Below are 16,292 nucleotides of genomic sequence, written 5' to 3' on the forward strand. Positions count from 1 at the left end.
TGGGGGGCTGCCATCTTTCCCCGCCGTTGCTAACGCTTCGATGCTACACCGAAGGGGACTGTATTAATCCGCTTCACCCGTCTATTGTCCGCGGTCACCCGTTTCTCTCCGTACGGTCGTACTACACACCGATGCTATCGGATGATTTGACATGGAGAAAGTAGCGGATTGGAAGCCCTCGTACACCTACCAGGTGAGTCAGCACAGCGCCGAGATGCTCCACAACCTCAACGCGCAGCGGGAAGATGGAGGCCGGTTCTGCGACGTGGTGCTCCGCGTCGGCGAGGAGAGCTTCCCGGCGCACAGAGCGGTGCTCGCCGCATGCAGCGAGTACTTCGAGTCGGTGTTCAGCTGTCAGCCGGAGAGCGAAGGCGACGCCAAGGAGCTAGAGATGCACACGATCAGCCCTAAAGTTTTCCGAGACATCCTGGACTTCGCTTACACCTCCAGGATCGTGGTGCGACTGGAGTGCTTCCCCGAGTTGATGACGGCGGCCAAGTTCCTCCTCATGCGATCGGTTCTCGAGATCTGCCAGGAGGTCATAAAACAGTCCAACGTTCAGATCCTCATCCCCACCTCCCGAGGGGGGGAGGCCAGTCTGTTCCAAGCCCCGGGGGGGGCTGTTGAGTCGGGGTTCCCCGGGGCCCAGCAGGACCTGGTGAACGGGACGGGGATCAACGATCTGCGCTTTGCAAACAACGGACATGTGGACGGAAATCACAACACTACTGTGGCACTTTTGGAAGAAAATACCGAATCCCCGATGCCGGTTTTGCATTCCGTCGAAGACGTGTCGTCAACCCCCTCATCGGAGGTGTCAGGGAACCCGTTTCAGGACACCAACTCCCCGGGGTCAAAGACGAACCGAGGCGGACCAAAGAGGGCGACGGAGCCGCTCCACTTCAACCACAGCCCCGCCAAAGAAAGCCGGCTGTTCCCCTGCGGGTCCTGCGGGAAAGCCTTCACAGAGGCCTCCCGGTTGAAGAACCACGAAGCGCAGCATGGAGCCTCGAACGCGGTGAACCATGTCAGTGAGAGCCTCTCTCCGGAGGGCGGTCTCGGTCCGGCATCGCACCCGGGTCTAATGGAGGAGGACGGCGGGGGGTCGCACGGAGGAGTCGCTGCTTCGGACGCCCACCGCAAGCGGGAGAGGATCAGACGACACGTCGGCTGTGACATCTGCGGGAAGGTGTTCCGGGACGTGTATCACCTGAACCGACACAAGCTCTCCCACTCCGGGGAGAAGCCATACGAGTGCCACCTATGTGGCCTGCGGTTCAAGCGGAAGGACAGGATGTCGTACCATGTCCGATCCCACGACGGGTCCGTGGGGAAGCCCTACGTGTGTCAGAGCTGCGGGAAGGGGTTCTCGAGGTGAGTGGTGTTCTCATAAATCATCTAGTAGTGTACAGTTCCACCACCCATGATTGGGACCAAACTCGAGGTCATCTCCAGCGTAATCCACTGTATGTCACTTGTTTGTAGATGTCAGTAAGGGGGGTTACTCGTTTAGTAAGCACTCTGCTGTTCATATGACTATGCATTCATAGAGGAGTGGTATCCTGTTTAGATGAGTGGGTTTGTGCCATAACGCCACCAATAACTATGCATCTGTGTAGAGTGGCTGAATGACAATTACAGGTACATTTCAGTAGAGGGAGTAGGATCCTAATTGGATCCATCCATTCCATCCTTATTAAATGCTTTCGATCTAATTAGGCTGGAATGGATTTTCTTCCGTATATATATTCCCCGCCGTGCCGCTCCTTTCCTAAAATCCACTCCTTTGACAGTTGATAATGGTCGGAGTACATAACATTATTTAACGAATGAACTGAATCTAAATGCCTAACTTTAAAGACGAAATGAACTGAAATTTGAAGTTTAGTTGATATAACAGATGTATTGTCTACCTTCTCATTGGTACAATAACAAAAAATGGCTGAACTTGCTAAAAGGGATTCAATTGTACGGTGAAAGTGTTACAGGGCGCCGCCATGTTGGATTTCAACAATCAGCTACGTCACTGGCATGGTAACCTACTCCTAGGCCTGTCGCGATATGCAATAAATCAATTAATTGCGCGATAAATTAAAATGAGCGATAATTTTTTTGCCGGCCGCAATAATTTCCATTCACACTCTTTTATTTAAATCATTGCTTTATTGGCCTAATCTGAGAAGAAATCTATGCCATAAACAGAAATATTATTATTATTATGGGTCTTCTCAATGCCGTGGAACGCTCCGTTCACTTGCATAGATAGTCCGGTAACTTGTCAACCCCAGCGTCTTCGTTTGCTAAGCAACGTCAACGTCTTTGAAGGACTATTTCTCTGCTGATCAACACTACGAATGCTGCTAACGAATAAATTGTAAAAAGACACACCATGTGAAGTTATTTTTTCGTCTTGGCAAGTAGCCTTGTAATAAGCGGGATGATGTAGTATAGAACGTCGCCGGTCATTATGTAAAATAAGCCCCTTCAGGGTGAAGCAAGACACCTCCGCTGCGCGTCGGTCGCCTGTTCGCCCTGTCGGGGCTTATTTTCCCGATAGTGACCGGCGTTCTATGCATTATATATATTTATATATATTATATATATTTAGTAGGGTAGGCCTAAGCATAGATTTCTATGCGGAACAGAAAATGGTCATGTATATGTCGCGCAAACCCCTAACTAAGGATTCCCCCAAATACCACAACAGCAGTCGATGGATCAATAATTAACAGAAATGCTTTATTAATACAATTTCATAAAACAAAGAGCACAAGTAAGTCAAATCTACCTATCACTTAATATGGGAGGGAGAAAGCCAGGGGGTAGGCTGGTACTCTGGATAACCGTAACCATACTTTTGTGAGCCAACCTCGACACCGCACACGTTGCACACCCTGCCCCCACTGCAAGCCTATAGACACAGCAAACGTTGAACTCTGCACACTGCACACTACACACTGCACGCTACACACTGCACGCTACACACTGCACGCTACACACTGCGAACACTGAACGCTACACACAGCACACGTTGAACACACGTGAGGGGGACCAACCTCAAGAACACAGAAGGAAGGGCTCGCTGAACAATTCAGCCTGGTATCCAACAGGGCCTGCCGTAGCCACCCCCTGGTTTATAGGGATCCCATACAAGGAAGACAGACTTGTTGATAAAATATCCCTATAACAGACAAAACAGTAAAAGAGTATAAAATCGTTCGTTCCAACTCGCGCCAGACCAATCCCTCAAACGGCGAGTTGGAAAAACAAAGCAAACCAAATAAACAGTGCTCAAGGATGTAGAGTGGAGATCCGTCCGCCGGCGCCGTCCCTCGCTGGTCACGGAGGCCGGAGCGGACCAGAAGACCTGCACCAGATCCTCTAGACAGAACAGACAAAACGATGCGTCAGGGTGATCAGACGTTACGGAATCCGACTCACTCACGCTTACGCTAGAGTACGTCCCTTTCTGACGGGACTCGCAGGCGTTGTAGGGAAACGACGGTACGTCCGAAAGGTCCTTCCTGGCTTGCGAAGTCTGGTCGCGTAGTCCTCCGGAGGTAGCGGGTAGTGATGAGCGGTCCGGGTTGTCGGCGTCCAGGCATAAATCCTTGTGTCCTCGGGCTGAGAAGCGCCCTGAACTCCATGTTTTCGCCCCTTTTATTTCCTGGTCTCTTCTTCTGTGTACAGGAAACACTGAAAACACAACGTACACCCCAACCCACAGTGCCCCTAGGGGCAGGGAATATCGGCTCTAGCCAGAGTCTATTGTTCGGGATCTGGGGGGGGAAAAGCAGTCTTTTTAGTTAATATACTGTTCTCCCCTTTAGTCGCCTTCCGCGACACTCCCCCCCTCTTTAACCACGGTCGCCCGACCTGGTGAATCAAGTATAGCGTGTAGGTCGTACCCCAAAGTTGCTTCGCTGGGAGCGACGAGGCCCCATTGTGTGCTGGTCCGCTTCCGAATCAGTGGACACGGATACCTCATCATTTAACACAACATCCTCATCATCAACCAACAGCAGATCATAATTAACAACATTCCTATCATTAATCAACAACGAATCATTGTTAACAACATTCCTATCACTTACTAACCCTGGTCCCCCCCCAGTGGTCCTACCTTGGGTCCCCAACTCAAAGGGTCGGGCAGTAGGGGGGTGAGGATGCATCATTGTGGGGATGCTTAAGGAAGGCCTTGGAGGACCTATGGGAATGGAGGTGGATTGTATAGGGGAAAAACGACCGGGGGGTAGCGTGGGGTGTACTGCCCTAGGCGAGACACCAGTGACGGCTGGACGGGAGGGGCACGGGGGCACTAGGAAACTGGGAAGATTGAACTGGGGCGGGACATCCACATTGGCCCCAGGTGGGCCTTCCTCTTGTACCTGCGGGCTGCCCAGCACTCCTGCTGGGCATGGGCGGAGGTTGTTCCGATGCAAAGTGCGAGTGGGCCCTTCTTCCCCTTCCGGACGAATGAGGTAGACGGGCTGTTCTGGCCGGGGTCGATCTAGCACAACATAAGGTGTGGGAAGCCACCTTGATGTCAGTTTCCCTTGCGCCCTTCTGCGGAAGTTCTTGATCAGCACTCGCTCGCCAGGTAGCAGAGGAACAGCCAATGCCCGTCTATTGTACCGTTTCTGGTCCCACGCCTGCCGGCGGGAGACGTTTCGCTGCACTCGGGCGTAAGCGTCCATCAGGGTATTATGGTGCTGGTGGACCCATTCTTCGAGGTCACCTCGCCGCTGGGGCGGGGTCACTCCATGGATCATGTCGATCGGTAGTCTGGCATGGCGTCCAAACAGAACAAAGTGGGGTGTCATCCCTGTGCTTGCATGGACAGAGTTATTATAAACTTGTATCAGGGCTGGAAGTTTGTGATGCCATCGCGGGTGGTCTGTGGGATCCAGCGAGCTCAGCAATCCCAGAATTGTTTGGTTGAACCGCTCACATGCCCCGTTCCCTTGGGGGTGATACGGGGTGGTACGACTTTTTGTACAGCCATACAACTCGCAGAGTTGCCGCATCAATGCCGACTCGAAGGCGCCCCCTTGGTCGGTCAGAATTCGTTCTGGAGACCCAAACGGCTGGATTAGGGCTGTCCATAAAGCTTTTACCGTGGTTGTGGCTGTCTGGTACGGCCAGAGCGTAGCGGGAAAATAAGTCTGTAATAACTAAGATGTATGGGAAGGCATCAGCCGGTCTCCCCAAGGATAGGTAATCTAGCCCTACTAGTTCAAAGGGGTAGCTACATTTTATTGACTGCAGGGGTGCACGAATCTCAGGGCCGGCCTTACTTACAAGGCACGTAGGGCATTCTTGCGTCCACACTCGGACGTCCCTACTCATTCCTGGCCAAAAGAACCGTCGTCTTAGAATGGACAGGACCTTCTCCACTCCACTATGCCCTGCGGCCCGGTGGTACTCCAGCCAAAGTCCAAAACAGCACTTAGGCGGGAGGATTATTTGGAGGCCTGTCACCCCAGTATCAGGTTCTAGCACCTGCCTCATCAGGAGACCCCTGTCCATCTTCAGTCGGTCCCACTCACGCAGTAGTTGGCGCATCTGGAGAGAGAGGGAACGCTTGTCCAGGTCCGGTGGTAGAGTGCCCACTTCTACCCAGAGGCAGATCTGTTGGAGGTCGGGGTCCTGGCGTTGCCACTCCAACCAGGGTGTCTCTTCTGGGTCTCCCAGGTGGGTCGGGGGTTCAGCAGGGGTGGCCTCCGCTCTGTCCTCTGTCACCTGGACACCTGCACTCAGGGCCCCTGGGAGCCTGGACAACAAGTCTGCATTTTGGTTAGAGGCACCTGGCCGATACTTGATGTCGTAAGAGAAATTGGCCAGTTGGGCGGCCCATCTCTGTTCGGTCGCTCCAAGACGGGCGGTGTCGAGGTGTACTAACGGGTTGTTGTCAGTGAATACGGTAAACGTTGCACCCCAAAGGTAGTCCTTAAACTTTTCGGTTATAGCCCATTTCATACCGAGTAGCTCCAATTTAAAGGAGCTATAGTTCTGGTCGTTGCGTTCGGCCGGAACCAGGCTGCGGCTCGCGTAAGCTATCACTCGTTCCTTGCCATCCTGCACCTGGGCTAGTACTGCACCCAAGCCGTCCAGACTGGCATCAGTGTATAGCTTAAAGGGTAGATTGAAATTAGCAAAGGCCAGGATGGGTGCACTGAGCAACTGTTGTTTCAAGAATTCAAAAGCAGTTTGACACTCTGCGGTCCACGTTACTGGTGCCGAGGAGCGGCTGGCTGTCCCTTGGAGAAGGCGATTGAGGGGGGCAGCTAACTTTGAGAAGGAAGCGATAAATCTCCTATAATACCCTACAAAGCCCAGGAAGGAGCGTACCTGTTTGACAGTGGTGGGGACAGGCCAATCTTGGACCGCTCTCGTCTTCTCTTGATCGGTGGCCACTCCTTGGCCACTTACAACATGTCCCAGGTAGAGGACCTGTCGCTGGAAGAACTGGCACTTCTTGGGCTGCAGCTTAAGGCCATGGCTTTGGAGGCGTTCGAAAACCTGTTCCAGGTGTCGCAGGTGGGTCTCAAAGTCAGGGGAGTAAATGATGACGTCATCCAGGTATATCAGAAGGTGGTCGTGTACCTTGTCCCCTAGGCAACGTTGCATCAGTCGCTGGAATGTGGCGGGGGCATTGCACAAACCAAAAGGCATCCGGGAGAACTCATACAGGCCAAGTGGGGTGACAAACGCAGTTTTCTCCTGGTCAGGGGGTGCCACCCCGACCTGCCAGTACCCACTGGCTAAGTCCAGCGTCGAGTACCATTCCGCCTGGTGGAGGCCCGTCAGGGACTCCTCAATCCTAGGGAGGGGGAACGAATCTTTATGAGTCACTGCGTTAAGTCTCCGATAGTCTACGCAGAAGCGCAATGAGCCATCTTTTTTCTTAACAAGGACTACTGCGGCGGCCCAGGGACTCGAACTCTCTTGAATCACACCACTGTCCAGCATACTCTTCAGCAGTCCGCGTAGTTCAGGGTACAATGTGGGTGGAACAGGTCTATACCTTTCCCGGATGGGGGGTGCCGTGCCGGTAGGGATACGATGGTGCACGGCAGTGGTAAAACCAAAGTCCTCCTCGTGGGCAGAAAACACCCCTGGCCACTTTCGTAGCAAGGCTGAGAACTGTTCCGACTGCCCTGGAAGAAGTTCAGTGCTCTCCTCTCCCTGCAGTGGTGTCTCTCTTGCCGAGCCCTTGCACACGGGCCGCACGTCCACCTCCACCACTCCTGGGGTCGAGTCTCGTAGTACCAAATGGTTCCGCCCCTGGACGTCCCCGGGGTCAACTGAAGTAACGGTTGCCAATGCCTGTCGGTGGGGGAGAAACACAGGGAACAGCTGGGGGTTACAGATACGTACTGGGACTTTACCTCCTCGTGCCCAGCTCAAGGTCCGGGCCACTCGCCAACCGCGCTCCTCTGCTCCGGTATCGTCTGGGAGGTTTTCCACCAGAACGAGATGATCAGGGGAGCCTGCTACTGGGGAAACATCAGTCCAGACGATCATCTCCGTGCGTGGGGGGATGGAGATGGGGCTCTGCTGAGTCAGCCTTGCCCTTACTTGAAGGGGCTCGTCTGGGGCCTGGATCCTCTTGCATATGGCAAATGCCTTGTCCCACGCCTTGACCGAGGCTTGGGGTACGGTGGACTTGAACGCCATTTCCCCAGGATGGCCATTTAGGAAAAGCTTCTCCCAGCAGTCTTTGATCACGTTCATCCCTAGAAGGCCATACTCTGTGCCCATACAGCTGTCCTCTACAATCACTATCCCTTTGTTCTTGACCTCGATCCCTCCAACGGCAAAGTCTAACACTGCATATCCTACGTAGGGGATCCGCAGTCCGTTGGCGGCTTTGAGGGTTAGCCAGGGGATCCTTTCCGGGTCTTGTAGCAGTTCTGGAGCCACGCAGCGCTGAAATAAGGAGTAACTAAACAGGGTAACTTGGGAACCCGTGTCTAAAACGCAGGGAATTTTAACCCCATGGATCATCAGCTCTACTTCGGGGCATTGGCCCACCAAGGAGGGCTTGTCTAGGGTCTCGCTGGGGCTACCCTCTTCGGTCACCTGCCCTACAGTGGCCGAGGAGCAGGAAAACCCGACCGGTTGGAACGTCGTCGTGGGCAGTAACGTTGAACGTGGCCAGCGACTCCACACTCAGCACATAGGGGGCGCCCTTGGTCATCCCACTGGAATGATTGGGTCTCTCGTCCCGTCGGTTGTCCTCCCAGGTAGGCTGGTAGTTACTTCGAGGGGCCAGGGCTGGTTCCTGCTGTAACTGACTGCGTATGTCCTCTACAATGGTCTTGCCCAGGAGGGACACCTGGGTTTGTATCTCCTGTTTCAGCTCGGCGTGGAGAGCTTCCTTCAGCCGGTCCCACTCCGATGGAGGGATGGGTCCCTGGTGTGAGGCTGTGGGGGTGGGGGCCACATAGGCCCTACAAGCCAGCGTTTCCCTGCTGGTTGTCTCCTTCTCCACTGCCTCGGCCTTGACGCAGAGAGCTCCAAAGGTCACTGTAGGGTTACGTCTGCCATGTCGCTCCAGCTCGATCTTCAGTGGGCCCTCCCTTAGGCCCTTAACGAAGTGGTCCTTCAGGACCTCGTCTCGAGGGCCTGTGGTGTCGGGGGAGCTCCTCTGCCATCTGGAGAAACACTCACAAAGACGCAACGTGAAAGTTTCCACTCCCTCCCCCTGTTCTTGTCTACAGGCAAAAAAGTCTGCACGGATGCTGGATGATGTCCCAGTGTCTCCATATAATTTGGTCAACTCCGCCAGAATAGTTCCCTCTGACTGTCTCCGTTCGGGGGGAAGCAACATGACTTGTCGGTGAGCTTTCCCTTCTAGCGCATCTAGCACAAAGTCTACTGTCTGACTAGCGTCTAATCCCTGTGCTCTGAGGTAGGACCTTACTTTAGGTTGCCATTTGCTAAATGGAGGCCCGTCGTCCTCGCCTGTGAACTTAGGGACCCAAGAAGAGCTCATAAACCATGGCATCATCACTGTGTTCATTAGTGGTCTAACAGACGCCTGTTCTTGGCTACCCCCTGGATGCTTTTCGGACTCAGCATGACCGTCTACAGACATGTTGTTGTGATGAATTGGGGGATCCTGCCGACAACGCCAAAAGAGGTGTCGCGCAAACCCCTAACTAAGGATTCCCCCAAATACCACAACAGCAGTCGATGGATCAATTATTAACAGAAATGCTTTATTAATACAATTTCATAAAACAAAGAGCACAAGTAAGTCAAATCTACCTATCACTTAATATGGGAGGGAGAAAGCCAGGGGGTAGGCTGGTACTCTGGATAACCGTAACCATACTTTCGTGAGCCAACCTCGACACCGCACACGTTGCACACCCTGCCCCCACTGCAAGCCTATAGACACAGCAAACGTTGAACTCTGCACACTGCACACTACACACTGCACGCTACACACTGCACGCTACACACTGCACGCTACACACTGCGAACACTGAACGCTACACACAGCACACGTTGAACACACGTGAGGGGGACCAACCTCAGGAACACAGAAGGAAGGGCTCGCTGAACAATTCAGCCTGGTATCCAACAGGGCCTGCCGTAGCCACCCCCTGGTTTATAGGGATCCCATACAAGGAAGACAGATTTGTTGATAAAATATCCCTATAACAGACAAAACAGTAAAAGAGTATAAAATCGTTCGTTCCAACTCGCACCAGACCAGTCCCTCAAACGGCGAGTTGGAAAAACAAAGCAAACCAAATAAACAGTGCTCTAGGATGTAGAGTGGAGATCCGTCCGCCGGCGCCGTCCCTCGCTGGTCACGGAGGCCGGAGCGGACCAGAAGACCTGCACCAGATCCTCTAGACAGAACAGACAAAACGATGCGTCAGGGTGATCAGACGTTACGGAATCCGACTCACTCACGCTTACGCTAGAGTACGTCCCTTTCTGACGGGACTCGCAGGCGTTGTAGGGAAACGACGGTACGTCCGAAAGGTCCTTCCTGGCTTGCGAAGTCTGGTCGCGTAGTCCTCCGGAGGTAGCGGGTAGTGATGAGCGGTCCGGGTTGTCGGGGTCCAGGCATAAATCCTTGTGTCCTCGGGCTGAGGAGCGCCCTGAACTCCATGTTTTCGCCCCTTTTATTTCCTGGTCTCTTCTTCTGTGTACAGGAAACACTGAAAACACAACGTACACCCCAACCCACAGTGCCCCTAGGGGCAGGGAATATCGGCTCTAGCCAGAGTCTATTGTTCGGGATCTGGGGGGGGAAAAGCAGTCTTTTTAGTTAATATACTGTTCCCCCCTTTAGTCGCCTTCCGCGACATATACGCCTCATTCGGAATACAATTATCTGTTCGGCATAGATTCTATGCCGAATAGAAGAGGTGGTGTAGTCCGTTTTAATCGCCATGTATGCACTTATTCCGAATAGATTGAGGTTTAACTTAGAGCAGCCGCAGTAGTTCGCAATTGGTCCACTGAGCTCCGTCGGTACTTTTAAGCACACCGAACTTCACCGCTGTCAAGGAAAGAGGATTTATTGCCTGATTCACGTCTTTGTTTTTACTCCGTAAAAGTAGTCCGGTAAGCGTGTCCGGTTGCTAAGCGACGGGACATGGGTGTTTATTAATGACGTGTTCGCGTATCATAGTGTCCGCGCGCGTCCGAGGTAACTGTGAATGAGTAGGCTACTAGTAGTACTTTTGCAGGCTGAACGTTAAAATACTTCTTAACTTAGAGAGATGGCAGCTGCAGTAGTTCGCAAATGGACCTTCGAGGATTCCTGGTCACTAAATTCCTGTAAGACCACTCTCTCCCACCAGTCTTGGCTGCAGACTCGCATCCAAATTCCTCTTGTTTGCGGCGGAGCTTAAGGTAAATATAAAGATCTGACGAGAAATTGACGTTGGTGCGCTGTCCTCCTCCTTCTTAATTGAAGGAGCAGGCAGAGAAAAGCTCTCTCCTGCTGTGCTTTCATTAAAATCAAATTTAAAATCCTCGATAGTGATAAGACATCCATTATGTCGCCGCCAGTCCAGAGATGTGTCAGGTGTGCGCGAGAGACAGAACGGACACTTTTGTTACTGCCATGTATACAGTAGCCTACATTCGGAACACATTTTAGGAACAGATCTATGCCGCAAAGAAATCTATGCGGATCAGATGCGGATCAGATGTGCCATGTAAACGCGGCTACTAACTTGTTGCATTGTCTGTGTGGGAGGCGGAGTCCTGGCGCAATCGTGTTTACATCCTTTTTATTTAGTGTTTCAATTTTATTTATTGTTTTTGGTGGTGTTTGGTTTTTATTCAAGAGCATTTTTTGTTAATAATAGATTGTTTTTGGTTGTTTTGTTAATTTATTCTGGATATTTTAAATGTCTTCAAGACGTCCAGTTCCAGTGTTCTTTAAAAATAAAGGTTTATTGATCTTCGAAAGGGTGTACTTTATCATTATATTATTTGAAAAACGGCAATATTATCGCTTATCGCAATAATTCCTGGGGCAATTAATCGCCCAAATGTGTTATCGTGACAGGCCTACCTACTCCTACTCTTTGGCTCTAGCAGATAATGAGTCTGGCTCTAAGGCTCGCTGAAATGGCTACGGAAAAGCAAACAACCAGGGCTACAGGAGGATCATCTTATTGCATTGCCCCTGGCTGCAGTAATGAATTATATAGGGCCAAGGCAGCTGGGGTAATCATACATTTCCACAGGCTACCTTTGAATAGGAAACCAGCCCTTAATACATGGCTGGCAACCTTAAAACTGACTAACCCTCCGATAGCCCCTGTCATGTCAATTTCCACAAGCTAGCACTCCAACCATAAAGTGTATAAACTATTACTCCGACGATATCACAGATCTATGTTTCCAAGCTGCTAATTAAACCACGGCGGGTATGTAAACAGAAGTTCAACAAATGTCCCTTTCTACTCACCCTGATGTTCGCCGACTAGCCGTTGCTGATGCAGAGGGAGTTAACTCGAAGAAGTAGTCTCATAGTTAGATGTATCTGTGCAATATCCATCAACATCAACCAAAAAGTAAACCTCCAACATCCACCTAAAGTAAACGTGACACTCGTGAATCCGCCTCGCATCTATGCTCATCCGCGGGTGTGTCTCCCAAAGTGCATGTCTTTCAGGTCCCGTCCACCTGGAGCCGATTTTTTTGTGAAACCGTGTCTTTAATCAGACCCTCCAGGATTTCGCGATGTTGCGATTTGCAACTTCAACGCAACATCAACCAATCTCCGCAAATTCAGGGCGGTGTCACAATTTTAACCAACCATCTCAACTTTCCCGCAAATTTGACCAATCAGTGGCGTCGTCTTGAACTGACGTCGACAAACTACCTTCCGCCTTACTTCCGTGTTTACTACGTTCAAGCGATTCCAGCATTCATGCAGCATGTACATGTCCAACGTTTCACACTTGCCGACCAAAATAACTGCGAAAGATCGCAAAAAGCAGTATCCTGGTATTCTACCTGAAAGCGGGGGAAAATTATTTTGCACTGCATGCAACATTGTGGTGGAACATAAGCATAAATCTTCCATTGATAAGCATTTTGCCACTGCGAAACATAACTACAGAACTGAAGAACTGCAAGCAGGACGTCAGACGACGAGGCAGATCACTATGACACAGGCTGTTGCATCCAAGTCAATTGCCAGCACGGAAAGAATCAAGAATCAATTATTCATAGGTCCCTTTCGCAGTGTTTTTGTTCTTTTAATTAATTTTTTTTTCAGTAATAACTTAATATTTAGCATCAGGAAAATCGCAACTTTCACTTCCTCTCGCATTCTAATCGCTAAAAAACACAGCAACTTTCGTCACAACTTTTTGGAAAAGCTCACGCAACATCAGGCATTTTAGGCTGCAACAATCTCAAAAGAGGCCCGCGAAATCCTGGAGGGAGTCTTTAATAACCATGTTATTAGGCAGATAATAAACCATGTTCTTTAATAGGTCCATGGTCCCAGGGTGGTTTCAAATAAAACCGGACCTATGCGGTTTCGTGTTAGGATTCGTGTGGACGCCTGAAGCGACGTTAGAGCTCCAAATGCTCCTGGACTAGTGATGTGATATCTGCTGAGAAGGATTGTGGGCCCTGGAACAGTGACTAATGCTTGCTTAATTTTGGTTTGCATCTATTCTTCATTCATCACTTGAAGGCAGAGTAGTCGATCTGTTTTAGAAGCATGTTTTAATCTGAAATTGTTTCCTAAATAAAGTCCTGGCAAAGTGATATAAAACGTGTAACTTTGTCTCCGACACATAGACACATTGTAACAAATCACTGATACAAATGGGAAATTTAGCTCTAAAAGCAAAATCAAGTCAAATTGCCAACTGTCAAAAATCATTTCAGCGGCAAAATGAGTATGCAAATGTGCTGCTGTCCAATATAAAATATGGCCAAATAATACTCCCACAATATGTATGAAATTCTAAACTGTTATAAATGATTGTCACTGCATGAAATGACACCAACAATATAGTGTTATGATTCTTTGTTAGTTGTGTGGGTGTCTTTGAAATTTACAGCCGCTCAGCCATCACTAACCTGTGTCTATAATCCATAGTAAAGACACCTCCTTCCTGTACATACTGTATATTGGTTATGGTAGTTATATATTTTATGTACCGTAAGTTATTTCTGTAATATGTGAAAACTATAGTCAAACCACATTTGATTGTAATTTGTCTGCAGCATGTACAGAGCCAAATCATGTTATGGCTTGACTGTTCATGCTGTAAGTAAAAATTAAATTAATCATCATTTTCGAGAAACAAGTGAGAACAGAAATTAGTAAGTAAATCAACCAAATAACGCAAAACAAATAAAATCGTCTTTGTACATTTGGTAATTTCCTCAATGTAAATATCGCACCAGGTAAATGACTTCCTGACATGGTACTATTACAGCTTACACCCTGCTAGGGATCAAACCTTTTGAATAATAATGCATGTGGCTATGGGTAAACACCATATCCAAACCGTCAGTATGCTGCATAGCTGAACGATCTGCTCTCCCCTGGGGAAGGAGTTCCTGCACTCCTATCTTACAGAATCGAGGCGGTCATTGAGAGCCGAGGTTGCGATGCACAATCTAAAAACAGTTCAAACACAGATAGGCAACAGAAAAGTGCACTGTACCGACAAATTAATCCCCTGCTGATGGGACAGCTCATCTCCAGCTGGACCTTTATCGAAGTAAACAAGTAGTTATATGGGGGCATATATAACTAGAATTATTATTAGTTACTGTTATATTCATTGTATATGATATGGGGGTGCCGACTGATCACTACAGTGGGATCTTGATGTACCCCACCTATATCCTACTGTGTATGTACTAGGCCATTTTCCCCTACAATGCTATAACCTATTAATCGATACATTATTTAAATAATTGACATGACACTTTGTTCGAAAACATTTTGTTCATAGAGGGAGGTGTCAATGTGCGTAAAAACTTCCAATCTACTTTATCATCTTGCTAAGCGTTAGAAGGGATAGAGAAGTGAAGCAGCTCTCAGTGATCAGAGGGACGAAGTTCCTTACGGCCGGAAGGCGTTTCCTTGCGTCAGCCCCGTTGTGTGTGAGGTTGGTTGAAGGCAAAACCACATGCCGTTGTTACACGATATCCAAGCCGGAACCCCGGGGTGCTGAATGATGTGTGTGTCTGTATCTCCCCAGACCAGACCATCTGAACGGACACATAAAACAGGTTCACACCACGGAGAGACCCCACAAATGCCAGGTGAGGACTTTAGACATTACTTTAACATACCGTCTTACGTTTGAGGCCCATAGCGATCAGCTGTAGACGTTCCGGTTCGGTCTTCCAGATCTGTAATGCCTCTTTCGCCACCCGGGACCGGCTGCGGTCACACCTGGCCTGCCACGAGGACAAGATCCCCTGCAAGGTGTGTGGCAAATTCCTGCGGGCCGCCTACATGACGGACCACCTCAAGAAGCACAGTGAGGGGACCCACAACTACTGCGGCATCTGCAACAAAGGTGAGATGCCCACTGGTCACATTCTCTCCATCGGTGAAGCTGTTGAGAGCCATGGCAGGCTGAGTCCGTGTGATCACCCCTGCCAGGTGTGCTCAACCTCCAGAGCTTTTCCTGCAAGGGGCAAACTAGTCGGCAAGAGGTACAGAATCAACTAAATAGAACAACTTTACACTAGTCATTTATCTAACCTGGACCCTATTTTCTGGTAATGTTGAGTCTAAGGGACACATGGGGGCAAGTTATTTTTTTTAATTGGTCCAGTATTAAATAAGAAGGCTGCAACTGTCATCGAACTGGCTGCAAAGTAATCCTTAGAGGCAATAGTGCCACGTTAATGCACATCCTCTGAATGCACTTGGTTTTGTCACTGACGGGCTCCGATCATGTTCCATCATTACGGCAAGGATCCTGACAGGGAAATACAACTTTTTTTTTTTACCTTTGGCTTGACCTCGGTCTGTTTGTTATTGTGTCCAACCAAGTCTCACTTGCGAGAGTTGAGTTGTTTGAGGAAGAGAACGGGGAAAGACGTGAGAGAGTGCTGGAGAGAGCAGAGCTTGTGGTGTTTGACTAGAGAACGCATAGTTTTGGGTTATTTTAAGATTCTTAAGAGTGGTTAAAGAGCTGAGATTGTAATAGGGGAATATCTTGCAACAACAGGATTTCAGCCTTGGTTCGACACAATAACAAACAGAACAATCAGGCGAAGGTCAGGAAACTTTTAGTTTAATTTCTCTGCAGGGGTCCTTTCCATGATGACAGAATATAACTTGAGCCTGTTGGCGATAAAGTGGCAATGTCACGCCCCTTCAGGTAGAGCCCATGGGACCTATGAGATCAAAAAATATGTATCGGTTTCAATGGAGAGAAAGTAATTATCTTCTGGTCCCAGTCTTTATATGCCCCGGATTACACATATGTTGTTTGTGGATTTAAATTATAATTTTTCATGTCAAGAGTTTGACCGTTTATTGTTCAATTGTTCAGTTAAAGGCTGTAGAGAAAACACAATGAGAAAGACTACATGTCTCGTATGTGCCGTCACGCTCCCTGCGACTGACGTGGACAAAACCGACAATCTCTCCATCGGCATAACTGAAACTCTGCACATGCCCCAACTTATAATGGTTTTCACCTCTTTTGATGCTTTTATCCTCCCCTTGGCAAAAACCTAACATTATCAAACTTCTTCACGAAGATGTTTTGTTTTCTTTGCATAAAAAATGATCATTTAAATCCACAAAC

At 49.4% G+C, this 16,292-nt stretch overlaps 1 protein-coding gene and 1 long non-coding RNA gene across 3 annotated transcripts in view; one reads left to right on the top strand and one right to left on the bottom strand.

Moving 5' to 3' along the window:
* Positions 1-16,292, top strand: part of patz1 (POZ/BTB and AT hook containing zinc finger 1) — a 27,165-nt gene continuing 10,873 nt past the window's right edge. For both annotated transcript variants that reach the window (XM_030357590.1, XM_030357598.1), the window contains exons 1-3: positions 1-1,374; positions 14,724-14,787; positions 14,876-15,047. In XM_030357590.1, the coding sequence (XP_030213450.1) occupies positions 152-1,374; positions 14,724-14,787; positions 14,876-15,047 (1,459 nt within the window). In that variant the 5' untranslated portion in view covers positions 1-151. The remainder of the gene's footprint in view (positions 1,375-14,723; positions 14,788-14,875; positions 15,048-16,292) is intronic.
* LOC115548696 (uncharacterized) lies at positions 2,719-3,813 on the bottom strand. Its single transcript, XR_003977630.1, has 2 exons — positions 3,452-3,813; positions 2,719-3,381 (listed from the first exon to the last, which is right to left on the bottom strand). It is a non-coding gene; the product is annotated as an uncharacterized LOC115548696 (long non-coding RNA).

The sequence above is a fragment of the Gadus morhua genome, chromosome 1 (genome assembly GCF_902167405.1).
Source record: "Gadus morhua chromosome 1, gadMor3.0, whole genome shotgun sequence".
NCBI classification, from domain to species: Eukaryota; Metazoa; Chordata; class Actinopteri; order Gadiformes; family Gadidae; genus Gadus; species Gadus morhua.